Raw genomic sequence first — 27,460 nt, 5'->3', positions numbered from 1 at the left:
AGTGTTTAAAGGACACGATGCCAGCAATGATGCCAGAACCACATGTCACGGCCGACAGGATGAAGAAGATGTGAATGATAGATAGGTAGCCAGGATTGAAAGCAGGACCAACTGTAAAAAGGGAGGTGTAGAACATTTAATACCAATACACTGTAGCATGAATGATTGTATTGATTCTGTCAGTCTAATCTCAAGCAATGCCTCATTATACATTTAAAACATATTCTAAAACTGACAGTCCCATTCGTTGCTTCCGACTGGCTGAATCCCATGCCATACTTGATAATATACACCTAGAGACATGACACTTGAGTTTCACACTGCCCTGAACTTTCTCCGAAAAGGGCCTGAAAACGGACAGTTTTTTCCCTGATTCACACCTCATTTTGCGCTCATTGTCCCATGATTTGGCCGCAAAGAAAAGTGTCACACTTTGACACTACCAGCAGGGGTACACAAGTTCAGAGTATGTGTGATGCACTATGCAACCAAAAAAAAAAAACAGAAGTCTCGTTAGACGAGATTGAAATCTCGAGATTTCAATCTCGTCTAGCGAGACTTCTGTTTTTTAATTTTTTTATTATTATTTTTGGGACAGTGTTCTGTCACTATAAACGTCAGATCTAAAAAAAAAAAAATAAAAAAAAAAGCTATTAAAATATGTGATCTAACCTAAGGCCTATCCGCGCACCTTTTAAGCTGTGGCGGCTCAGGGGTGGAGTTATGAAATTTTTCTACTGTACCATTCATCCTAAGATATCATAACGTCATAGAAAAGGTAAGAAAACTTTAGTCCAAAATTCTCCTTTAAGTAAGTTGTCAAGGGGTAAGTTTGACCCACATGATATTTAAAAATGTCAAGTTTAAACTTGAAAAAATAATGTATTCAATTATCAAAAATAATTTAATTACACATTTCCCTTTTGCAAATAGTGTTATTTATTTTCTTAACGGTTATTTAAACAATATAAAGCCAATTAAATAGTTTGTTATTCAGAACCTTTTAATATTTGCAATTGTTAATACAATATAAACTTCATATATATATATTCATCCAAAATAAAGGTAATTCAGCATAATTTGAGTAGCAAAGAAATAATACAAAATATGAATTGTGATTAATATTAGGATAATTGGTTCATTTTACGCCACAGACACCATTTTAGACTACATTGGCTGGAATAATACTTCGGACAATTTCTTTGCTAAATTATTCACATGGTTTTATCCATTGGCAAATCACCAACATATAGTTACCTGATATAGATTTTTAGACCTGGGTAAATTTGCTTTGATATAACAGTCATATTACCTGACGTGTAGAAATCTTATTTTGACCGGCAAAAAAACGTTTTTTGTGTAAAATAATGTTTTCTACTTTCCCCATGTTCTTCCCAACTTCACAGCCATGTGTAAATGATGGTTGTTTACTAGATTTAAGGTCACATGACAACACAGTTTTCTAGTTTTCTAGATAAAGGGGGTGGTTCAACTTAACCACTGGCTCATCTTTCCCCGTTCTCCCCTAAATGTTATTTCATACTGCCACCGAACACTAATGTGACTCGGCTCACGGCTGCTGGTGGCGAGTTTAGACTCGTTCAAGTTGTGTGTAACCTAGGCTTCACTACAGCCAGCAACACTGCTGGAAGTGGAACAGATGGTTGAATTAATACCTGGATATTGCGACTGCGATGGGCTGTGGGGGATTTGTGACGGAGGTATGGAGATTTTCCCTTTCTAGCGATAGGTTGTGTTTATGAACGGTCATGAGATAAAGGTTTCAGAGGTGTTTGTACCTCTTGGAAGTTGGCTCAATTCCCTTCCAAGGACCCAGGACGGTTGGGTGACTGCTCGTGGTCGGAAGCGTAGAAATAAACCAAAGCACACGGGACACAAACCACTTCACGTTTCAAACAGATTTTCCCCACTCACTGTTACACCCGTTGAGTGTGACAGTGGGTCTTCAGCTCCACTCAGTGACTAGAAATCTCAAACGAACGTCACGTAAACTTGAAAAGATATGGCGTTCAACCAAACAGAAAGAATCCTGTATAGCCTGGCAGAATAGCCTTAAAATATATAGGAAGGCCCTCTGCAATGCCAGAGCCACTTATTATTCATCCTTATTAGAGGAAAACAAAAACAATAACAATAGGTTCCTTTTTGACACTTTAGCCAAGCTGACAAAAAGTCATGACTCTACTGATCCGCGTATTCCTATAACTCTCAGCAGCAATGATTTCATGAGTTTTTTCAATGGTAAAATCAATACTATCAGAGATAGTCAATACTAGCCTGGGATCAAAGCACCTTAGAGACAAATTAGCCGATGAGAATTTTACCCTAGATGGTATTACCTTGGCCCCTCCAGGGCCACTGTACAGCATCTGTGAGTTACGTTTGACCAAGATATGGTCCCACATAAAACTACCTGCGTAATATTGCAAAAGTTAGGCACATTCTGTCTCAAAATGACACAGGAAAACTTGTTCACACATTTGTTACTTCTAGGCTGGACTATTGCAACTCTTTATTATCAGGCTGCCCAAGTAAGTCCCTAAACAGTCTGCAGCTAGTCCAGAATGCTGCTGCGTGTATAGTGATAGGAACCAGAGGAAGAGATCATATCACTGGCCTCTCTGCACTGGCTCTGTTAAATACAGAATAGAATTTAAAATTCTCCTCCTCACCTACAAAGCTCTCAATGGACAGGCCCCATTGTATCTCAAAGAACTCTGACTGCACCCGGATGTAAACAAAAAGTGTCCGGGGGATGAGGGATGGTCCTGTCTATCCACTGGAACAACATTGTTTTTGCCGCGATCAGCCATTTTAGAGCGATCGCCGTTGAAAATGGCTGGTTTTCACCAAAAACAAAAGAATCAGAGCTAGAAGTGTTTTTCTCCAAATCCTATCATTGGGGTGGATGGAAGTGACGTTTTTTGGGATGACATCACATCCGTCGATTCTTTCTAGCACAGTCGAGGGATCATTCCTAAGTTGTGTTAGAATGCCCCCTTGTGGAATAAAAAAAAAAACTCGACGGTTGGATTTCAGACGCACGTAGATCTACGTCTTTGGCACTCAATGTGTTAATAAAATTGAATTGAATTGAATTAATAATCATAATAAAATAATAATAATCCTAAAAACCAACATGCAAAATAAATTGTGATACGATCGTGGATCGTGGTTCTGCAAAAATCGTGATATGATATTTTGACCATATTGTCCACCCTATATGAATAGTTATATCAGCATGCCCATATATGGGCACTTTGGCATATACTCATGGAATCAGGGATCTCCATACATGGGAATAAAAGGGACAAGGACTGACAAATACAGAGATTTCCATATATGGCCATGAAAGGGACAAGGACTGACAGACACTCACATCTCCATATATGGCCATATCTGTCACATCGGCAGTGGCACGTAGGTGTCGAACTCTAGAGGTGAGGGCCGCATAGCAGACCAAACTTCTAGTATTATACAATTTGAAAGAATTAAGGTAATGTGGTATATTACTTTGTTACTCATGAAATTTATATTATTATTTAATGTAATGATAAACATAATGTCATGTCTTATGTTTGATTATTATGTTTAACTTGATTATTATGTTTAACTACTTGTTTATTATGTTTAGGTGAGAACCCTTTATAAACCCTTTATGGGTTTCTTTTTCTCACCTGCACTTATTTCTGTTTTTAATAATGTTACCTTTGTAATGTTTTTTTATTGTGCGAATAAATACATCAAATAAAAAGAAATTCCATCACTGCTTATCCAGAGAGGAAATACTTTATAGCATCAAGTAAATGAATGGTGGGTCTTACCTGTAAATAACACCAACACCAAACCAAACGTCACTAAGCCAAAGCATAGACCCCATCCCATGAAGAAGCACTTTGTAAGTTGAGATAACAGGGTTTCTGCACAGCACCTCATCCGCCAACAGGAAGAGAAACTGGAGATAATGGGTGGATTAACAAGTGAAATGCATGAGGCACACACACAGTTTAGAACAAAATAAGCATAATCTAAAAAAGAAAATAGTTTATGACGAGCTTATTGTGGTTCTGCATGACTACTGTATGGGCAGTCAATGCCATACATTAGTAAAATCCATAACTACCATAAGTATTCTTGTGTAATACATTGTCAGTCGTCAGAACACAAACACATACCATAATGCTAAAATAATTACTGGAATTAAGCACTGCCATATCGATTGCATTGTCAATTTAGTAATGTATGAAAATAAAATATAATGCATAATAAAACAGTTGATGGTGAACGTCATAACACAAATCACTGTAAGGATGTTTTTGAAACAAATACATAGAGCCAGCTGATAAGACAAATTGATCAAATGAATGAAACATCAAGCAGATATTGAACACGGCACCATGGTGGTAAACACAGAAATAGTAATCTAGGATCATAGGTAAACGAAGAACCTATCATCAGTCTAAACAGTATATATGCAATAAAAAACATCTGCACATTGAAACTACATACACACACACCATAGGATGCCAGGTCTACAAATGAACCTGGCATCTGTCTACATAACATGTTATCTAAATTATATTTTAGCATTTGCATAAGCCTACAAGGTCGTCAAGGCCAGGGCAAGTGCTACGGCGAGTGCATACGGGCTTAAGGTGGAGTCTGAAGAGGTGAGTTTCAGATTACGACCATGTGTACTATTATCACAGAATATCCTTGTGATTGATATTGTGTTGATGTTGGACTTGGGATATACACAGTTAACTCTACTCTAGCCCTGGTTCAGAGCGTTAGTGAGTTCCCTCTAACGCCCTGGAAGACCCTGGGCTCTGCGCTTGTACATTATTTTTATTTACTCCACAGTGCCCTCTACAGATTTGTTTAATGGTAAGTTCATATCCTCCAGATCTGTAGAGGGCGCAGTGGAGTAAATAAAAATAATTTCCGTCTCGCGGACATATTTTATTTTCTGCCCAAAAAGTGTATTTTACAGAGTAGGTGGGGTGCTGAGAGGCTTCCCACCTCCGAGAATAGACTTTCAACAACACAAAACAGCCTTTGTTTCGATGAGTAGCGAAATGGTTTTGTTTATTTTCACTACTGTTGGAGCACTCGCAGGGCAGTGGAATTCCTTGTACAAGCGCAGAGCCCAGGGTCTTCCAGGGCGTTAGAGGGAACTCACTAATGCTCTGAACCAGGGCTAACTCTACTCTACCACCAATAAGTGTCTAATGTGATCTGGATTGTGATTGGTTGGTGCAACGTACTGAAGGGTGTGTCATCAGGTACAGAGTCCGTGGCCCTCATTTATCAACGCGGTGTAGGTCAACGGGGGGGGGGGCAGCAGCAGCCTGTAAAGCAACCCAACCCTGTGTAAATTGCGCCACTGCTGAAATTGTATTTATTTATTTATTTTTTGGGTGGCCCACCGGCCCACTGGCCCAGCGGCCCACCGGGCCCGGTATGCCAAATGGCCAGTCCGCCCCTGCGTGGCGGCACGGGGTCACTGCAGCCCGCCCGAGTCTCATGGGGAATAGCCTACATGACTGCTTTATTTTAGTGTAACTCGAAAGCGCACTGCTCAGAATGGGTTCAATAAATGTATATACAAACGTATTCCATTCATGGCGATGTGATTGGTATCATAATATGTCATTCATGTAGGCTACAAGCCTTCGTGACAAAGATTGTACCGTTACGGATTACATGAAAGACACAGTTGGGCGTGTGTGTGTGTAATTTAGTTTGATTTATTGATTTATGAAAAAAAACGGTCTTATAAGCTAATCTTGGTCAAAAGTATTTTATTTTATTGTCTTTATTTTGGTCCAGCTATTTTGAGTGACTTCTTTTATTTGAAGCAACATTGTGGGTTCGTTTTGCAGAGTTGAATGTGATTATAGTACTGTACAGCATAATCTTGATCCATCATTCTGGGATCGGCTAGTGAGTGTTTTGGGGAATTGGTGAGCGATTATGTTGGTCTGTCACAGTGCTTCCTGTAGAGGGCGACGGCGCTATTTTCTCCTCAGATACACTTTGGTGTTTGGAGAGAATGCACCGTGTCGTGTGAATTCACTATTCATTCATTCATCTTTGCCCCTGTTTACAGGTAAAACTGTCGTCAGACGGCTGAAAGTGTGAACAAATATAATTGTGAGAGATGCTTCATGATGTGAACATGTGATACCGTTTTATATTTACTTTAAGAGTGTATTTGAGACCAATGATAACTAGTGGATTGTTTGAGCCACATGGTGAAGACGCCATTCTGCAGCCACACTAGTTCACATTGCTGCGCGTCGTGTATTATTGTGTTTGATGATCTTTTGAGTCATGATTAGTTTGTGTAACAGCACCTTATTTGGTAAGTTAAAGACATGATGTGATTAATGATTAATTTGTCATGCAGTTAAAAATGGACAATTAATGAGTGTTTGGATACATAAAGAGTAACTTAAGGTTAAAAGAGTTAAAAAGAGTGATGTCAAGAAATGCATTTATAATTTAGTTAAAAACTGAACAAATGTGAATGTACATGGTTACAGGTGCATTGAGTAATCACTGCAGTTAAGCACTTTTGATGCACTTGTACTGGCCCAGTAATGGTAACATTTATATGCTGAAGCATACCAGGTGCCTTTTCCATTAATGTGAGATTGTGCATTTATTTTGATGTCAGTGTGAGACACTATGATATGATGCTACAGTTATTAGACTGAATGTCATGTTGAAGTAATTCATGGTCAAAGGGTCAGATGTTTATTGCAATAGTAGTTGTATACTGTGATGCTACATTGTATAGTCATTCTGAAAGAATGCACTGGTATGAATATGCTGATTTGTATGTGAATGTGTTTATTGCACTATTGAGGCTTTATATAAAGTCAGATACACTTTGGTGTTTGGAGAGAATGCACCGTGTCGTGTGAATTCACTATTCATTCATTCATCTTTGCCCCTGTTTACAGTGGCGCTACATTTTGGGGGCTCGTCCGGGATGTGTGCAGCGTGGGTCCACTTCTTCCAGCTACAGAAGTCCCCTGCCGTCACACAGCTCTTTTAAAAACAACATGAACCTAGTCATCGAGAGCACCGTGGTGAACCAGCTACAGTGGTATCCTGATCATCAGTGAGCAGAGGGCAGACTATCTGAGGTATTGCTACATACCAGGAGAGCTGCTACTATGTTCCAAAGGTGAAAAGGTATCATTTAACACGGTTCACAACCACACTGCACAAGATGGCGTCATCAGAAGTGGAACAACTACGAGTGGAAATAATCAGAGAGTTATGTGAGCTGCCCAGAGACACCCTGGCAGAGCTATGTGACTTTTTACTCATCGCAGGAGGAGCTCTTGAGCATGTGACTGGTAAAAGTCGAAGAGCTCTCATTAAGTTGATTTCAGACCACATACAGAGTGAAGAGCTTGAGAAGCTAGAGGATAATGGAATGGCTGACTTGCTAATATTTAGAGACAAAATTACTGAGCTCCAGGCAGCTGCCACCCTAATGCAGAAAAAGACACAGGAAGAAGAGTTACAAGAGGAACAGAAGAAAAAGGAGGGCAGACAGGAAAGAATACGAAAAGAGATTGAGGCCCTGCAGATTCAGTTGGCTGAAACACAGAAACAGGATGAGAAAGATAAGGCAGAGAACAGAGAAATCAAAACCCTGGCCCCTAGCAGAATGTTAACACAGAACCCACCCCAGAGTTATCCCCCTACCCCATGGCACAAGGATTTTAAAATATCTGGTCAAATTGGAGAACCTGGGCAGAAAGACCGATTGACCTTTTCAAGCCTGGCCCGCCAAATTGAACATGGTCTAAGCAAAGGGGTTCCAGAACTCGAAATTGTAGATGCAGTAATTAGAGCAATTATTCCTGGCATGGGACTTCGTAGCTATTTAGAGGGGAAAGCTAACCTAACCCTCCCCACTCTAAGGAGCATACTCCGTTCCCATTATCAAGAGAGAAGTGCCACTGAGCTCTACAAACAGCTAACATCTGAAGTGCAGGGCATCAAAGAAACGCCACAGAACTTCCTCATTCGTACCTGAGACAGAAGATATTGTTTGCCTCGCAGGAGGCTGAGTCGGGCCTCAAATATGACCCAGGTCTAGTGCAGAACATGTTCCTTCACACTGTGTTAACCGGTCTGCAGAATGACAGCATAAAACGTGATCTCCAGCCCTATCTCGAACAGAGTGACATCTCTGATGAACTGTTACTAGAGAGGATGAATACAGCATGTGCCTATGAGGCAGAATAAGAAGAAGTTATTAGTACAGCCACGGCCTGCCACTATCCATTCAGTCCAGTCGAGCGACGCTCCTGTTGAAAGAAATGACAAGTCACCTGCTCAACAAAACCCAGTTAAATTACCTCCCACTGTAGTTTCTCAGCTCGAAGAGATGAGGTCTGAGATGGCATTATTGAAAGATCTTAAAACTGAAGTGTCCCAAATAAGAGAGTCTATGCAGCAGCCTCAGTGCACCCCCCAACAGAGCCAGTCGCAGCCCCAGTACAACCCCCCACAGCACCAGCTGCAGTCCCAGCCCCTGTACAACCCCCCACAGCATCAGCTGCAGTCCCAGCCCCTGTACAACTCCCAGCCACAGTCACAGCCCCCATACAACCCCCAGTCACAGCCCCCATACAACCCCCAACAGCATCAGTCACAGCCCCCGTACATCCCCCCACAGCGCCGATCGCAACCCCAGTACATCCCTCAACAGCACCAGCCAGCGAGAGGTCCAGATGGTCCACCAGTTCAACAGTTTCAAGGTCAGCAGACACAGAACCTGCCGCAGGGATACTGGTGCCCTCCTGGTCCAGGACAGCGAGGAGGAACCGCTCAATATCAGCAGAGGTTCGCCCCACAACGCAGCTTTCCACCACCAAACCGTGGGTGGATGAAGAGGTGTTTCGGCTGTCAACAGCGTGGAACAGAAGACTACTGCATACATTGCTTTCGTTGTGGCAGCAGTGAACACTACAGTGCAGGATGTCGAGCAAGAGGACAACAGGAACAGTTTGGAGTTGAGCCTTTAAACGAGGAGGGGTCACTCGCAAGGGGCAGGGAGTGACCAGTGACACAGCAATGTCCCAGCACTGTGTGCACTGTGGAAAACAGTGTGAAGAGATGAAACAATGTGCAAAATGTAAAAAGGCCCTCTACTGTTCTAAACCATGTCAAGTTAATAATTGGACCATGCACCGAGTAAATTGTTCACCCCCCTCATGTATGACTGTGAACACTGCCCCCCGAAGAGAGAAACAGGCCCAAGTAGCTCCACTAGTAGGTAAAAAGTGTCTGATTGACTGTCGCATGCAAGGCCAAGGGGTTCAGGCTTTGTGGGACTCAGGTTCTCAAGTGACAATCATTGATGAGCTATGGAAAGAAGTGCACCTACCCTACGCAAGACTAAGAGACATTTCTGAAATTTTGGACAGGGCAGACACTTTAGATATTGTAGCAGCAAATGGGGAGAACATGCCATATGTGGGTTGGGTGGAGATCATGTTTAGCTTAGCCTCAGGGGGAGCCCCTTCTACTTCAGTTAATGTCCCCACTCTTGTAATGAAGGGTAACAAGCTTGGCCGACCAATCATTGGGTCCAATGTCATTGAGTTAATTATAGACAGTGAATTGAAACAGTCCAATGCTACTGACAGAGAACGCCTGAGCCATACAGTGAGAGCAGTATTCCCCAACCTTGAACCAGAGCAAGCCCAAGCCTTTGTACAGCAAGTGAGCATTGAACAGAGAAGTGAATATGCTGTGAAGACAAAGAAGGAACGGATCAGTATACCTAAACACATGTCTGTCAAAGTTGAGTGTTATGTTCAGATGCATTCCCCACCTGAAGATACCACACTGATCTTTGAGCCCGATGTCAACCCACGCTGGACAGAGGGGCTCGAAATCTGTGACACACTTGTCAGAGTGAGTAAAGACAACAGACCCTCCATTACTGTAAGTGTGCAGAACCCCACAGCCCATGACATAGTGTTAGCAGGAAAAACTGTGATTGGGACTGTCCAAAATATTCAGACCCTGTACCCCGCTTCCATCCTAGAGGGGTCCCGCCCCCCTCCTCCAGTTAGCATGAGTCACATCAGGGTTGAAGAAAACAAAGCAACGGATCTATGGGACCCGCCTGTCAGTCTCAGCCACCTTAGCAAGCCTGAGAAAGAGATAGCTCACCAGATGTTGAGAGAGGAGTCTCAACTCATTTTCAAAAACGGATGATGATATTGGACGCATTGAAAGACTGAAACTCAGAATTTCCCTAAAAGACACTGAACCTGTGGCGAGAACTTATCTGTCTGTGCCCAAGCCACTTTACAGGGAAATGAAAGACTACTTACATGATCTCATCGCACAGGGCTGGGTCCAGAAGTCCAATTCACCATATGCATCGCCAGTAGTCTGTGTTCGTAAGAAAGACGGGAGTCTACGACTGTGTATTGACTTCCGTGAAGTAAACAGGAAAACTCTCCCCGACCGACAGCCTATTCCTAGAGTACAGGACATTATGGATGGCCTAGGAGGAAACTCCTGGTTCTCGCTTCTAGATCAAGGGAAAGCATATCATCAGGGCTTCATGGCCAAAGAGAGCAGACCTGTGACAGCTTTCGTGACTCCCTGGGGTCTCTATGAATGGATCCGAATTCCTTTTGGTCTAATGAATGCTCCAGCAGCCTTCCAGCGTTGCATGGAGGAATGTCTGGAAGGGCTGAGAGATGAAATCTGCATTCCATACTTAGACGACACCCTGGTCTTCAGCAGATCGTTCCAGAACCATGTGGAAGATGTGAGAGCAGTACTACAGCGACTCCGGCAACGCGGCATCAAGCTAAAGCCCAGTAAGTGTGAAGTATTCAGGCGTGAGGTTCGCTACCTGGGGCAAATTGTGTCCGCTGACGTAAAATGGACCCTGCTGATACGCTTGCTGTGAGAGCCTTAAAGGAGAAGAGACCAAGAACTGTGGGTGAGTGCAGGGCAGTAATGGGCCTCCTCAGTTAATATCACTCGTACATAAGGGACTTCTCCCGTATTGCTGGACCCCTGTATGCCCTGCTTGAAGCGGAACCTGGAGCAGATAAACAGAAAAGCAGTAACAAATGGACAACGAAAGGAAAAGGGAAGAACAGAGGGACACCTTCAAATAAACCGATCACCTGGACTGGTGAGCATCAACGGATACTGGAAAGATTGATTGATTGTCTGGTTGAGCCCCCCATCCTCGGGTTCCCAGACTTCAACAAGTCATTCATCTTGCATACAGACGCATCAAACCAGGGCCTAGGTGCAGGTGCAGGAGGGAAAGCTGTGTGTCATAGCATAATGCATCTCGCACACTGACCAAAGCGGAGAAGAATTATCATCTTCACTCTGGGAAACTAGAGTTCATAGCCTTAAAGTGGGCCGTGACCGACCGCTTTAGAGACTATTTGATGACTTCCTCTTGTATTGTGTACACAGACAACAATCCACTTACCTACGTGTTGTCCACAGCCAAGCTGAACGCCACAGTGAGTAGGTGGGTTGCTGAACTAGCAGACTTTCATCTAACCATCAAATATCGTCCTGGCAGAGAGAATGGTGATGCTGATGGCCTGTCGAGGATGCCCTGTGACATAGAGGAAATGATGGAGAACTGTACAGAAGAAATGTCCGCCCTCTCAATCCAAGCCACAGTGCAGGCGATAGAAACAACTGACTCTAAAACAGCATGGTGCATGATGGCTCTAGGGTGTGTAGGAACAGATCAGGGGACACCTACACCCTTCTCCAGAGCAGAGATCTGTCAGGCACAGAAATAAGACCTGAATATTGGCCCTGTAATAGACTGCAAACAGTCAGATCAAAGACCTGTGGGACCGCAGCTTAAATCATTCAGTGCACAGAGCAAACGTCTACTCAGAGAGTGGGACAAACTCAGTTTGGATAGAGAGGGCATATTGCACCGAAAGACTGCCACCAGAATGCAACTTGTCCTACCAGAAAAGTACAAGACAACAGTCCTGAGACAACTCCATGACGACATGGGTCATCAGGGTGTGGAACGCACAACATCACTGGTAAGAGACCGTTTCTTCTGGCCACAAATGCAGCGAGAGGTAGAGACCTACATGTTCCAATGTGGTGCCTGTCTTAAACAGAAAAAGCCCTGTAGAGAAACTAGAGCCCCTCTCAACTCCATTGTCACAACACAGCCATTTGAATTAGTATCCATTGACTTTCTGCATTTAGACAAGTGTAAAGGTGGCTATGAATACATCTTAGTGATAGTCGATCATTACACCCGCTTTGCCCAAGCGTACGCCACAACAACGAAATCTGCCAAGTGTGTTGCTGACAAAATATTCAATGATTATGCCCTGAAGTTTGGTTTCTGTCAGCGTCTCCATCATGACCAGGGTGGGGAGTTTGAAAACCAGTTGTTTGCACAACTGCAGAAGAACTGTGGAGTGATGGGCTCGAGAACAACACCGTATCACCCTGAGGGTAACGGGCAAGTTGAGCGGATGAACAGAACACTCTTGCAAATGCTGAAAACCCTCACTGAGAGACAGAAGTCCAACTGGAAAGAGTCACTGAACAAACTCATGTTTGCATACAACAGCACACGAAGTGAAGTTACAGGCTTCTCTCCCTTCTATCTCCTATTTGGGAGATCCCCAAGATTACCTGTTGACTTGCTGTTTGGCTTGACTCCTGAGACAGGGACTGCTGACCACAAAGAATATACAGTATGAGAAAATGGAAAGCACAGATGCAAGAGGCATATGACATAACGGCAGAAAATGCAAAGAAAAGTGCAGATGGGAACAAGCGGAACTATGACAACAAAGTGAGAAGTTCTGTGTTGTGCGAGGGTGACAGAGTCCTCGTTAGGAATATGACCCCCAGAGGAGGAACTGCGAAGCTGCGAAACCACTGGGAAGACAATATCCACAAAGTCATCCGTCAGGTGGGAAAAGATATGCCAATATATGAAGTTACGCCTGAGCAAGGGAAAGGAAGAGGACCTAGGATTCTGCACCGTAATCTTCTGTTGCCATGTGATAACTTGCCCCTAGAGATCCAGTTACAACCTGCCAAAGTGAAGAGGAAAGTCACAGCTCAAAACAGTGAAGACACAGGAGTAACAAATCAAGATGATGATGATGACAGTGATGAAGATGACTATGGATACTACTACATGCCCGTGGATCAGCCTTTGCCTGTGATACAACCTGTGAACACAGACAGAGAGGATGTTAATGATGCTGTACATCAGCAGCAAAACATGCCCCAGCAGCAAGAGGCTCAGGACATAAGACCGGATCAAGAGGAATTGCAAGTTCAAGAGGAGCTTGTCATGGAAGAAAGAATGTCGGCACCACCGTCACCTGTTCCAAGTAACAACAGTGAAGTAGCACAGCACTATCAGCGACCAGTAAGAGAGAGGCGAGCTCCGAGAGTCTTCACATACGACCAGCTTGGCCACCCAGCCTGTTATAGTGCTGGATCACCAAGCAACATCATGTACTGGTACCCTCCAGTGCCACTGCCCTACGGACCGATGCAAGGAACAGGTGCGTGGATGACTACAGAACAGCCCTTCAACTACCAGCCTGCCATTCCCGGGTACTGAAGGAAGAGCCCACAAATTCCCCTTGCCCCAATGCCCTTGCCCCACTACCCTTTGCCCCTATGCCACCCACACACCCACACACACATACACTACACTCCTGAACTTTGCGAGAAGCTGAGTGCCACATACAACCAAACTAACACACACTAAACTCCTAGACTTTGTGATGAGTCGAGTGCTACACTTACATACACTCATACACTCTTGGACTTTGCGTCAAGCCGGGTGCTACACACAACATACATACACTCCCTACATTCGTGGACTTTGAAACAAGCCGAATGCTCTCATACGCACACGCTCCATATACTCGTGAACTGTTGTTGAAACAACCGAGTGCCTTTCATACGCTCATGGACTTTGGAATAAGCCGAGTGCTGTTATTGTTGTGTTGTTTGCAGTTTAAGAAAGACAAAAAAAGAAGAAACTGCTTGGTGAGAAACTGTATTGGTAAAGAGAAACAATTGTGATGGTACCAATATTGTTGGTCTGATGTCGGGAACGACATCTGTTTTGATGGGGAGTGTGTAATAGATTGAAATTATTTGATTTATTGATTTATGAAAAAAACGGTCTTATAAGCTAATCTTGGTCAAAAGTATTTTATTTTATTGTCTTTATTTTGGTCCAGCTATTTTGAGTGATTTCTTTTATTTGAAGCAACATTGTGGGTTCGTTTTGCAGAGTTGAATGTGATTATAGTACTGTACAGCATAATCTTGATCCATCATTCTGTGTGTGGGGAATTGGTGAGCGATTATGTTGGTCTGTCACAGTGCTTCCTGTAGAGGGCGACGGCGCTATTTTCTCCTCAGATACACTTTGGTGTTTGGAGAGAATGCACCGTGTCGTGTGAATTCACTATTCATTCATTCATCTTTGCCCCTGTTTACAGGTAAAACTGTCGTCAGACAGCTGAAAGTGTGAACAAATATAATTGTGAGAGATGCTTCATGATGTGAACATGTGATACCGTTTTATATTTACTTTAAGAGTGTATTTAAGACCAATGATAACTAGTGGATTGTTTGAGCCACATGGTGAAGACGCCATTCTGCAGCCACACTAGTTCACATTGCTGCGCGTCGTGTATTATTGTGTTTGATGATCTTTTGAGTCATGATTAGTTTGTGTAACAGCACCTTATTTGGTAAAGGTTAAAGACATGATGTGATTAATGATTAATTTGTCATGCAGTTAAAAACGGACAATTAATGAGTGTTTGGATACATAAAGAGTAACTTAAGGTTAAAAGAGTTAAAAAGAGTGATGTCAAGAAATGCATTTATAATTTAGTTAAAAACTGAACAAATGTGAATGTACATGGTTACAGGTGCATTGAGTAATCACTGCAGTTAAGCACTTTTGATGCACTTGTACTGGCCCAGTAATGGTAACATTTATATGCTGAAGCATACCAGGTGCCTTTTCCATTAATGTGAGATTGTGCATTTATTTTGATGTCAGTGTGAGACACTATGATATCATGCTACAGTTATTAGACTGAATGTCATGTTGAAGTAATTCATGGTCAAAGGGTCACATGTTTATTGCAATAGTAGTTGTATACTGTGATGCTACATTGTATAGTCATTCTGAAAGAATGCACTGGTATGAATATGCTGATTTGTATGTGAATGTGTTTATTGCACTATTGAGGCTTTATATATAGTCAGATACACTTTGGTGTTTGGAGAGAATGCACCGTGTCGTGTGAATTCACTATTCATTCATTCATCTTTGCCCCTGTTTACAGGGGCGCTACATTTGTGTGTGTGTGTGTGAGTGAGAGAGAGTGAGAGAGTGAGAGTGAGAGTGAGAGAGAGAGAGAGAGAGAGAGAGAGAGAGAGAGAGTGAGAGTGAGAGTGAGCATGTGTGGCGAGGCGAGCGGGGGAAACTCTTTCTTATTGGCTTTTCATGATTTTGTTTAGTCGTATTCTGGCTGTATAGGATCGTTTCATAAATGTGACTTTGACGTTGCCCTACGGCCAGACTTAAGGCAAAAAAGACGCTGTTTTTTACGCTCCATTGATAAATGAGGGCCAGTGAGTGGAAGTCAGCCGTCCTGTGTAAATGTTACATGCAGGAGTCTGGTTAATAAAAACACCTAGGTAACAGCACGTCTTCGTCCTAATTAATTGTACATATTTTACAAGACAAGACAGTATGAACATTATTGTAGAAATTCATGGTTCTCATATGTTGTATTTAATTGGTTTGATAAATGTAATGAATGTTACAGATCACCTGTTTGCCTTGAAATATGGAGTGTGTGTAATGCACAATGCACATAGTCACTTTACCATCCAAGGAAATGCAGTTATCACTAACCTTAGGAAATATTGAATGTCGTTGTATTGTCCCATATTAATTTGTTAGTACTCTAATGTTTAAGTGGTAGGCCTACCCATCCCCCTAGAGTGCTAGTCATTATTGTCTTAGGTACCTAATTGTTGTCTGTTGTAAATGTGATGTCATTAATGTTGGACTGTATTTAATTGTGTTTCTGTCTTTTATAGTTAAAACCATAACCGTGAAGCCTCACCACCTCCTTGCCACCTCCCAAAATGCTCACGTGTGCAACGGAACAATAAAAGACTTAAACGGAACGCCACTTTGTCTATACATTCTTACCAATGTACAGTAGAACAGTACCATGGTGATGTTGAATACCCTGTGAACCAGTCAAACTAGAAATCTACCTTACAATTATTCAAAAACATATTCAGGTTACACAATGTGATTGGCTCTTTAGACACATAAAGAGGTTGGCTGCTGTAATTCATCTTTGATAAGTAACCAATGGAGTAGTACCAATAACTCTGGCATAACTGTCCACATCATTACAACAACTGTACCGTTCCAACATAGTGAGCCAGCTTGGTTCTTCTGGTGGCTCGTCTTCTGGGGCCGGGGAAATTCCACCTCCTGTAGATACAACACATGAGGTGTGTGTGTGTGTGTGTGTGTGTGTGTGTGTGTGTGTGTGTGTGTGTGTGTGTGTGTGTGTGTGTGTGTGTGTGTGTGTGTGTGTGTGTGTGTGTGTGTGTGTGTGTGTGTGTGTGTGTGTGTGTGTGTGTGTGTGTGTGTGTGTGTGTGTGTGTGTGTGTGTGTGAGTGAGATAGAGATAATAAATTAAACTGAATGATGAACTGTGAAACTGATGTTACAGTATGTAACTGTGGGAAGAAGAAAATACGGACTTGGTTTTGAGGGTAGCTGAAGGGACTTTAGATTGTTGTAGTCCCCTCTGAACTGAGATTATCTGTGGTCTGTTATGTAACTTCTGTTTGTGGGTTGTAAGTAACTAATGTATGTTTCAGGGTATACAATCCCTGTTTAAGGGTTCTCTATATTGGTGTGAGGCATGCCTCTGTAGTGATCGTTATACATAATCATTATACGTTTATGTGCTGCTGAGTGCTGACAGATTTCAGTTTTTTATTTAATCTGTGGCAATGGCATGTCTAAGGTATGTTTAAAGTACCTAAACGTCTACTTTGCATAACAGGTTTACAAGTGAGTGTGCAAATGCATCCTCACTCCTCGCATACACGGTAAGCAACACAGCATTTTGGCTTCAGTAGCCGGTGCCGCAGTATCCTATCTGCACGCAACACTGCCTCAGCCACCATCGAAGAAGAGAAAGATACTTGTTCAAAACAAAACGCTTAGTTTGAGCGCAATTCAAGGCATTCCATGAGAAGATTTACAAAGACTAAATTAGAACAAAGACTAAAGCTAAAAACTAATCATTTCCCATACAAACATGTTTCCTACTATCTATACACTACATAGTTATTAAAATAACGTTCCACCATTACACCCCTGCTGCTGACAATTATCTGTAAGCTAAAAAAAAGTAATAAAAATGAATGGTAAATAATATTAACAATATCAAAATGTGAAAATGTAAGTAAATTAATTAAGTTAAAAAAAAACACTTAAGGAGGCAACAATAACTCTACTGTACGGCAGGAACTAAACAGACGGGCAGTTCCTAATGGATAAACATCACATTACATTGTAAGAGAGGAGAACAGAACACAGTGCTAAAACAAATTCAACTTTGAGCCATAGGTTTAGCTAAGCTTTTAGATTTATAGTTGGCTTTCAACATTTTGGGAAGGGGGATTTGGGGTTTGCTGGTAAACCTGGGAGGGATGCCCTTCATTTAATACTGCTCATTTGAATTCCATAAGGCCCTACCTTCATGAGGTCCTACCGGCAGCTCCTTCTCCACCCCCAACTCAGGGTCCTGTGGAGAGAGAGTTCTGTTGAGTCCCCATACAATGGTCTTAATAAAGACATAAAAACACAATAACCTACAGACAGTTAAAATACAGTAGAAAAATATACAGTTAAAATCTTGGCATTCAGCAGATCAAAAGCTCTTCTTGGAGCGACTTACAAAGTGCCAGCTACTGTAAGTACAAGAAACTAAGTATAGAATAGCAGGTAGACTTACAAAGTGCCAGCTAAGTGATAGAAAGTAAGTATCTAGGATAGCAGGTAGGCTAACCATCAAACCTACTGTAGAATATTTATAAATAACATACTTTCCAAATAACATACTTAGCCGTTGTGGACAAGTAAACAGCATACATACATCTAAATAGAATACAACAGAATACCCCTTCCCACGAGATATCCTCTGAGGAAGCAGATAAATCATCATCATCATCATCATCATGCACATTGCAGGTTGAGGTGACTGCATTTTACTTTTGAACCATTCTTTCCGTTTCTATATTCCTTGAGGATGGCATTTAAAGGTTTGACCAGTGCAGTTTTCAAGGATTATATTCTGACCTGGGATAGGTCCTGGATGGCCAGCAGAGGGTGTTTCCTATGACGCTCAGTGGACTGACAGGCAGAACACAGGCCAGACTTAGGACACATTGTTCACTTAAACCTGGTCCACATAACACGTTTTGTGTACGGGTTCATGGAACAAAAATGACATGATTCATTTCCATGCATTATTCATTTTCTGTACGTTATTCCACTAACCGTACAGTCTTTGGTACAGTCTTTGGTGAAACTGCTTTTAATGTGTTTGCATCCTCATCTTGGTGTGAGCTACAGAGTCAATCAGCATGGATAACTTTAAAAAGAGAATCAAGGACTATTTATATTGCTGTTCTATATTTATTTTATGTTAAATGTGTATGCTGCTGTCCTGGCCAGTAAAAAAAAGATTGTATCTGAATGGGAATACTTACTATAATTAAGGTGAAAAGAAAAGAAACTTACATCAGGACCGGCACTCATCATAAGAGGGACAGTCATGGAAGGATCTGGGCTGTCTTGTGGGCCATGGTGGGGGGGTTGGACTGTGGGTGGGGGCTCTGGAAAGTGAAGGGAGCAAAACAATGAAACCATAAAAGCTATTACTAAACTAGTGTGCATAATATGATGATACATGGTTCGATCGTGTGTGTGTGTGTGTGTGTGTGTGTGTGTGTGTGTGTGTGTGTGTGTGTGTGTGTGTGTGTGTGTGTGTGTGTGTGTGTGTGTGTGTGTGCGTGCGTGCGTGCGTGCGTGCGTGCGTGCGTGCGTGCGTGCGTGCGTGCGTGCGTGCGTGCGTGCGTGCGTGCGTGCGTGAGTGCATGCGTGTCATGATGGGATGTACATTGTACACGCTGAGTCTTCCTCTGGACCAGCCTCCTCTCTGCTACTCAGGGACATAATGCATGATTACTGTTTCTCCAAACGCTCCACAGAAATAAAGATGATTTTTTTTTTTTTTTTTTTTTAAAGAGGTGGTGCCATGTTTTTGCACTTTTTCTGTTTTTCATGTGTCTATGAGGTTGATAGAACTTCATTAAGCCCCCCGGTGGTGTTTTTATGGTGTTTTATGTCTTCTCTGACTATTTGGAGTTTCTTCCTGGAGGCTGAAACCTTGAGGGTCAATCGTGCCAATAGAGAAACAGCACTTTAGTGACATCACAAAGCCCACACCCTCCCCCTCATTATCATAACACAACAGGTGTGTGCATGAGGAGGAGGAGGGACTAGGACAGGTGGGTGGTGCTAAGGTGGTGGAGGAGATGCTAAGGTGAGAACCAGGTATACTTAATGCACTGGTGGGTGTGTCTACATAAAAACAACATTTTAACACTTACTGTACACTTTTTTTTTGTTGAAAAAAATCCTTACATAATAATAATACCTTATGATCAGGTTTTAGGGTTGAAAAATATCATGGCACTCCATCTTTAAGTTGGTTGACTCTAAATGGTGATTTAATTTAGGCTTAGGCCTGATAGGGCCATCGTAATGGCCATTCACACCAAGCACTATAATAACTATATCGATTGTATATCGTACACCATTGTCTTTGTTAGTTGCGATGCAGACTCTGCCATCCACAAGTTAGTGCTTGGTGTGAACGGTCCTTTACTGTTGATTCCCATTCCAATTGTTTTCATTGCAGTCACTAAACACAATCATACTCTGAAAACGATTATTATTATATAATTATTGTAGCATTCTTGTGTCTACAACAATACTAACAAATGTGTCAAATCATGCTGGGATGAGTCATCAGGTTTTGTACAAACCTGTGGAGTTCATGCCAGCTGAGTGCAGCTCGCACAGCAAAAGGGGACATACTAAATACTATGTACGGTATTCAAAAATAGTTCAAAGATTCAACCTTTTCACTTATATCATTTGTAAAGAAAGAAAAAAATGTATTACATTGAAACAAATGCTACATAAAAGTATGTTGGCAAGCAGTCATCCAGACTCCAGAGAGGGAGGTGTTGGTCAAGGCAAGAACGTTTCCACAAATCTTAAGAGTGAAACATTCCATATATTATAGAAAGTGACCACGCAGTACATGCTATTGACTTACTTTACTAGCCTGACACTCAGCCTGAATTTTCATTTAGTTTCACTGCTTTATGGCTTAATTATTGCAAAATTCATTTCAACACTGTGCTTGATCAGGTGCATTACACAAATGCAAGTGATTGCCTACATGTATAAACTTAAATACAACCCTGTCATGATAATGCCAGATAATGAAAATCCTGGTTAAAATACAAATTACAATTTGTATTTTAGAATTAGAAATAGTGGAGCTCTTGGAAATAGAAAGAGGATAAATGAGCATGATAAATGATAATAATCATGGCCTGAAAAGTACATTCTCTTACTATAATACAATGTTTGGCCTAAAATGAATTTAACTGACAATTACTTACGCTTCAGATCTTGGAGAAGAAACTGCTCATTTTCCTCAAGACCTTTGTAGAATATTTCTTTGGCTTTTGTCCCACTGGCATGCAGGAGCTCATAGATTTCCCTCATCTTCTCCATTGAGGTGGTCTTAGACCTCACATTACTGAGGCCCTCATGGGTGATGACACCCTCAGCAAGGAGCAGATCCAGGATGGAGTCGACCATCTTCACTCTCTTAATCAGGTCAACCCGGTGTTGGTCGACAAAGTGACTTGTTGAAGCTAAGAGGAATGACAGATGAGTTGCGGGTGAGACTATGGGCGAAATATTATCAAAATTAGAAAAAGATAAAGTAGGCATATAGCCTACTGGACCTTCTAGGCTGGGTGCTGGATCAAAAGTTCAACATGCACTGAAAATAAATTTAATATAAACACCAGCATAATACACCCGTTTGCAGAATGTATTTGGTAACGTTTCGAGCCACCAGGCATTTACACAGACCTTACAAATTGTAAAATGGGAAACATTGCATCCCTCAGTAACTGGAATATTAGCAACTGCTAAGGTTTTGTTTAGTTTTTTAATATGTAAGTAGCTATAGTCTACTAGTTGTTGGTTCCTAACCATAGGAATTGGAACACACACACACACACACACACACACACACACACACACACACACACACACACACACACACACACACACACACACACACACACACACACACACACACACACACACACACACACACACACACACACGTTTATCTTCTCTTGATCTACCTTCATTTCTCTTGGGTGCTGCTGACACTGCCTGTTGTTCGATGTTGACTTGTTGTGTAGTTGCCATGGTTGATCCCTGGTACAAACAGAGAACACAGAAGGAAACACTGACTTATCAGCATCATTCTCTTCGGATGTGAAAAGATGTAAGAAACAGCAGGTGCAGAGCACAACCAAGGTAATAGGTTACTATCTCTCTCTCTCTGTCACGCACACACGCACACACACGCACACCCACAGCCCTGCTGTCTTTTAACCTGCAAAGGGTCACAGACACACTTTCACGTGAGAGAGTGATACACAGCATTATGAAACATTACATGAAAACAATGTAATCTGTGTGACGCAAAACATTCAGCCGTCCATTAGTTCACTGCATAGACAGGATTGTGATGTTGTATTGAAACGTGCATGTGAACCAAGGTGATAATCACAAAGAAATAAATGACCCCATAAAACATTACCCCTAGATTGAAAAGCTCTATGAGGAGACTGTAGCCTACATGAAGGACATTCAATGACTGCTGACATTGTTGTGCTTTTGGTGAGCACTTTGGAGGCGTGCAACCCGGCAAGTTGCTGTTATTGTTGTTATTGTGTTATTGTGCTCGCATTCTTATAGTTATGCTGTGTGTTATGCACACACACAACATGTTGAAATAATTAACTGTTTCTGTAGCGCAGTTGTCTCATAAAGTGAGATGGCATTATTTAACAACAGAATGTTTGAAAGTGATGTCCAAAGTCGCCACTCACTCTTTGCAAGTTTCAGTCCTACAGACTATTAGGTTCATACTTCGTATGCTCTGTTCCTAAGTATAGCCTATAGGAGGAAGTAGAGTGGCCAATACAACATGACATCTGTAGAACGGAGGAGGTGAGTAGAAATAAATGTTGGTTTTGGAATTTGGCTATTGAGTCGAACCTGATTGATTGCTCCATCCTCACATGTAATCCTCGCCTCCTCGCTTTGACGCTGGGCTAAGGCGTGAGTGGAGGACGCAAGGATGGAGGTTAGGTTTCATTTGTCCATATATTTGAGCTCTTTTTTTGTCATTCATTTTGCACCGTAGTCAGGGTCACTCCCGTTTTTTGGAATCCGCTGGCTGCAAAAAACTGTGGCTGAGCACAACTTGTGTTTAACGCTAGCCGACCATGTTTTGGTGGGAGCGCGCCCTAAAGCAGGATTACATTTTGTAATTCTTTCCCGCATAAGGTTAAGGGTACACCAACTTTCAGCAGCTGTCACAGATTACCCTAGGGAAACAGAATTTCAATCTTTGTGAGATGTGTTACTAGACACCTTCACAAACACATTGGTGAAGACATTTCTTGGTAAGGGCACGCTCCCACCAAAACATGGTCGGCTAGCGTTAAACACAGGTTGTGCGCAGCCACAGTTTTTTGCAGCCAGCGGATTCTAGAAAACGGGAGTGACTCACCTGTCACTCACTTTCAGGACCCTCCCCGTAGCCCGCACCGCCTTCTGCCTTGAGCACCACGGTGCTTCCTGAGTGTTGAGACGGTCCGCCTTCGACTCACCCGGTTGGACAGAGGGGGAAATCAGCTCCTGCCTCCAGCAGTTATATGCTTCAAATGGACAAGTCGTGTAGAGCGGATAAAGATCCGCTCTTGCGTGAATCCACACATTTACATTGACAAAGCATTGGCAGATTCTGCCCCAGAGGTAAAATAAGAGTGCGGTGGGAGGAACCTCCCTAAGGAATTTATTCACAGATTGGAAATTTGTCTGATAATATTCCCTGACTACTGATACAAACAAAACATTTATGTCATGTCCCTCATTTTATGTTTTACTTTACTTTTTTGGTAAATTCAGTTGAAGTTCCACAGTGTGCACTCGTGCTCCGTATAGCTCTTTGCCATCTTGACTCTCACATGAGAGAGAGAGAGAGAGTTGTGAGTGTGTGTTTGAGTGAGAGAGAAAAGAGAAGAGAGAAGAGAGGAGAAGAGAGAGAGAGAGAGAGAGAGAGAGAGAGAGAGAGAGAGAGAGAGAGAGAGAGAGAGAGAGAGAGAGAGAGAGAGACACGTGTGGGAGGGTACGCTGTATGTAAGTGTGCAAACACACCATGTTAATTATGTATTGTTGAAGTGTGCTGTAAACACTGTGACAATTTAATTTATTTATGCAAACTGAGCCAGGGGTAGGGCTCGATAAGCATTATGCTTCTCCCTGTCCCCTTATTTTTTCGGCATCTTGGACACCTTATTATGTCAAATGGACTGGACAACTTGTGCCTTGGACTTTTTGAGATTGTGCCTTGTTTTAAATGCACTAATGTACATTACACTGACACGTATTTTGTTGTCCAAAGTGTTGAAAATAAACTGAACTGAAGTTAGGTTAATGGATCAAAGTTTGGTTGTTGTCGTTGTTTTTCCACTGCACATTCATACTAGCATGTGAAAACAAGCGTGAGAAAACACCCCCGCAGTAGAGAGATGCTTTCCTGTTGTGGTCACAGAGAATGAGAATGACTCTCTCACACACACTCTCACACACACACACACACACACACACACACACACACACACACACACACACACACACACACACACACACACACACACACACACACACACACACACACACACACACACACACACACACACACACACACACACACACACACACACACACACACACACCCATGTCTAGGTCGGCTATTTTCACAATGTTTGCCCGTTTCTTATGTCATTTTTGACAATTTGGTATTAAAAAGGTCTTCTTAAAAAAGAAATGTGCAGATATCCTGTATGTTGGTGTGTTTACTGTTGAGTGAGAAAACAATGATGCACATTATGCTAATCAACTGGGGACCCCACACACACACACACACACACACACACACACACACACACACACACACACACACACACACACACACACACACACACACACACACACACACACACACACACACACACACACACACACACACACACACACACACACACACATCTCCTTTCAATATTTCCTTCATCGATAAATGCCTCCCACATACCTCAGCAAAATACTGAGTCATTCACATCCCTAATGTTTATATTTCAGGATTGTGAGACCCTCATCACAACATGTACTGTATGATGAGAGTCATCCATATTGTAATAACATAATAGCTGTAATTCAGTAATTCAGTAATGGGTGCAAAGCAGCATGCAGATGTTTGATCAACTCCCTCAACCAAAAACACAGAACAAAAGATTGCCCTCCCTGCATGGCTATTTTACCACTCAGACACCCAAGCACTATTCATGTTCAGTACACCTAATATAAAAGTACTGTGATTGAAGAAAAATAATCACTTTGTTAAAGGTTTTGAAAATTGTATAATTTACACATTTAAATTGGACAAGCAGTACATGATGGGCCATGGCAAAACTGTATCCTACCAAACTGCTAAAAATGCATTTAAAAAATAACCTTGTAAGTAATTTAATTTGTTATTTCATTACCTCAGAAGAAGTTGTAGGTTGTAGAGTGAAATGATGACAGCAGCTCAATAGAGACTTTCTTTTCATCGGTCTGACAGGATGTTTATCAGAAATGTATCACTCCTCCTATATAGTTTACAGGAAGTGTTGCCACCACGTGGTGTATAGGACTGTGACTATGTTGTGTTGTTGATATACAGTTGGACTGTGATAATGTTGTGTTGTTTCTATATGTCTTGTTGAGTTGTTAATATACAGTAGGACTGTGAATATGTTGCGTTGTTGTTGATGTAGAACTGTGATGGGGAAAAAGATGACAGCCTCTTCGTGAAAAATCGGGATCTTGTGAAACTAATTTCTGAACATAATCATTAAGCTGGCAGGCCAAATTACAAGCCAAGGACAAGACCAAGGCATAAAACGTCCCCTTCAGGACGGGCAGCCCTCCTGACTGTCGAAAACCAAGGCCTGTCAGTGCTCCAACTCAAAGTTGAGGCCGGGCCTCAACTGTCAACACACATACTGGGGTTTACAACCGCACAACACCAGATGGTATGATGCTGAGCCACAGGTCCTCCAACCCTGATGCACTACTGTTCCACCTCAAAAAGCCTCCAAGTTCGTGAAGGGTTCACAGACTGGGCAAGAAGGGGTTAAATAAAACTCGCCCCACATCATCGTTTCGAGCATGTCTGACATTGTCAAACTAGTGAATCCTGAGGCAAGGCTCTTACAGGCACAAACTTGTGGATGAACGATCAATGCCCCACAGAGATTAACGAGAGGAGGCGGAAATTTACTCACATCCTTAAAACATCATAAAGTTTCCTTATTTGTGGAAGTAAGGAAACGTTATGACCAGTGAAACTTAGTCATACTTTCAAGTAAAGGTTTACATAATATGTAGCTCACACAAAACAGTTGGGTAAACAAAATACGCCGGCGGATCTGTGAACACAAAGAAGGTGCCATTTGACCTGTTCCCAGATACTGTATAGGCTACGTGATAACAGGTAACTGTTCAAGCCAAGTGCTGCATGGACCGGTACTTACTGCCTCTGCATTGGTTGCGTGTGCAGCACGGGGGACACCTCTCCATCACCGCCTCGCTCCAGGCCTCTCTTGGATGTGTGTAGACTTTGAATTTGCTGGCTGTACCTCACCCGGCGAGGTACACCTCTCCTCTGTCTCTGTCTGTGTCCATTTTTGAATGAGTCCGCTCCTCCATTCATTCGGGGAGTCCTCCGCCCTGCCCCGCTCGCACTGGCTGCTGATGACGTGCTCCGTGGCCGGATTGGCAGAGGGATCCACGCTTGCAAGGAGCACAACACCTAATAAATTATAACAAATGATACAACTCAAAACATGCAATAAAATAACACATGACACTCAATATGTCCAAAGAATATATATAGGAATAAAAAATGCAACTGTATAAAATACTACACAACACTCATAATTAAACAGAAACATAAACATAAACATAAACAGGGAGGATAGATTGGCCTTTTTATCAATTGAAAATGATGATGATGATGATGATGAAATGGTGGATTACTTCATGGATGCGCAAGGCTCGTGTGGTGAGTAGCCTATCCTACAGTAGGCAACTCGAACAGAAATGACAGGCTCCCAATTTTGTCTGAATCATTCTAGCAATTTAATATATTGTATTGATTATTAGTTGTTGTTTTAATTAACATTAAATATGAAAGATGTGATACACCAAAATAGTCTAAATACAGATGATCTTGTGCCCATGCCCTAAGCACTCTGCAGTGCAGTAGTTATCTTTATAATTCTCAAATGCCTCTCAAATGATTTAAAGGATCTACACCATGAATTTAAAAAAATATATATTTAATATCATATTGTTTATGTCCCTCAAACGTTTTTCAAAAGGTTTGAGCCTAAATCAAGCCTCAGATATACTCATTCCAACTAACTTCTCTCTGGCTTAGAAAAAGAAAAAGTTAAAATTCATGGTGTAGTTCCTTTAAGCATGTACATGTTCATGTGTTTGTTGTTGAATCAAGCCATATGCATTTTTTTTGCACCATAGTAGCCGTCTGTGTCGGCTCTCAGGCGCATTCAGCAACTTTTTTTTCACACTTTCCAACCGACTTATCTCCCGACTTCATTCGACTGCCAGTCTAGTAGTCGGTTTGTTGGAGAGCTACCTTTAGGGTTTTTAGGATATATTTTATTATGTTTTAACGGTGATTAGAGGCCTCTGTAACAGGTTATTTATTATTAAAGACACTTAACGTTTTTCAATTTGTTTCTGTCTCAGTTCTATCCTGGTTTGCATTCACCCCAGAAAATAACAGGCAGGCAGGCAGGCAGGCAGGCAGGC

General features: G+C 42.1%; 1 protein-coding gene across 1 annotated transcript in view; it reads right to left on the bottom strand.

The window, feature by feature from the left end:
* The window catches only part of LOC308094710 (uncharacterized protein), a 27,574-nt gene extending 2,393 nt beyond the window's left edge, over positions 1-25,181 (bottom strand). Inside the window, exons 1-8 of the mRNA XM_080441518.1 lie at positions 25,126-25,181; positions 21,649-21,724; positions 20,887-21,144; positions 18,929-19,023; positions 17,882-17,930; positions 16,531-16,600; positions 3,846-3,976; positions 1-111 (exon numbers count right to left, since the gene is read on the bottom strand). The exon at positions 1-111 is cut by the window's left edge and continues 57 nt beyond it. Coding sequence (XP_080297644.1) covers positions 1-111; positions 3,846-3,976; positions 16,531-16,600; positions 17,882-17,930; positions 18,929-19,023; positions 20,887-21,144; positions 21,649-21,715 — 781 coding nt within the window. The 5' untranslated portion in view covers positions 21,716-21,724; positions 25,126-25,181. The remainder of the gene's footprint in view (positions 112-3,845; positions 3,977-16,530; positions 16,601-17,881; positions 17,931-18,928; positions 19,024-20,886; positions 21,145-21,648; positions 21,725-25,125) is intronic.
* Between the last annotated feature and the right edge of the window lie 2,279 nt (positions 25,182-27,460).

This window comes from Gymnoscopelus braueri, assembly GCF_963280865.1.
Source record: "Gymnoscopelus braueri genome assembly, chromosome: 11".
In the NCBI taxonomy this organism is placed as follows: domain Eukaryota; kingdom Metazoa; phylum Chordata; class Actinopteri; order Myctophiformes; family Myctophidae; genus Gymnoscopelus; species Gymnoscopelus braueri.
Note: the sequence above shows the minus strand (reverse complement) of the source record. Positions and strands in the feature narration are given on the sequence as shown.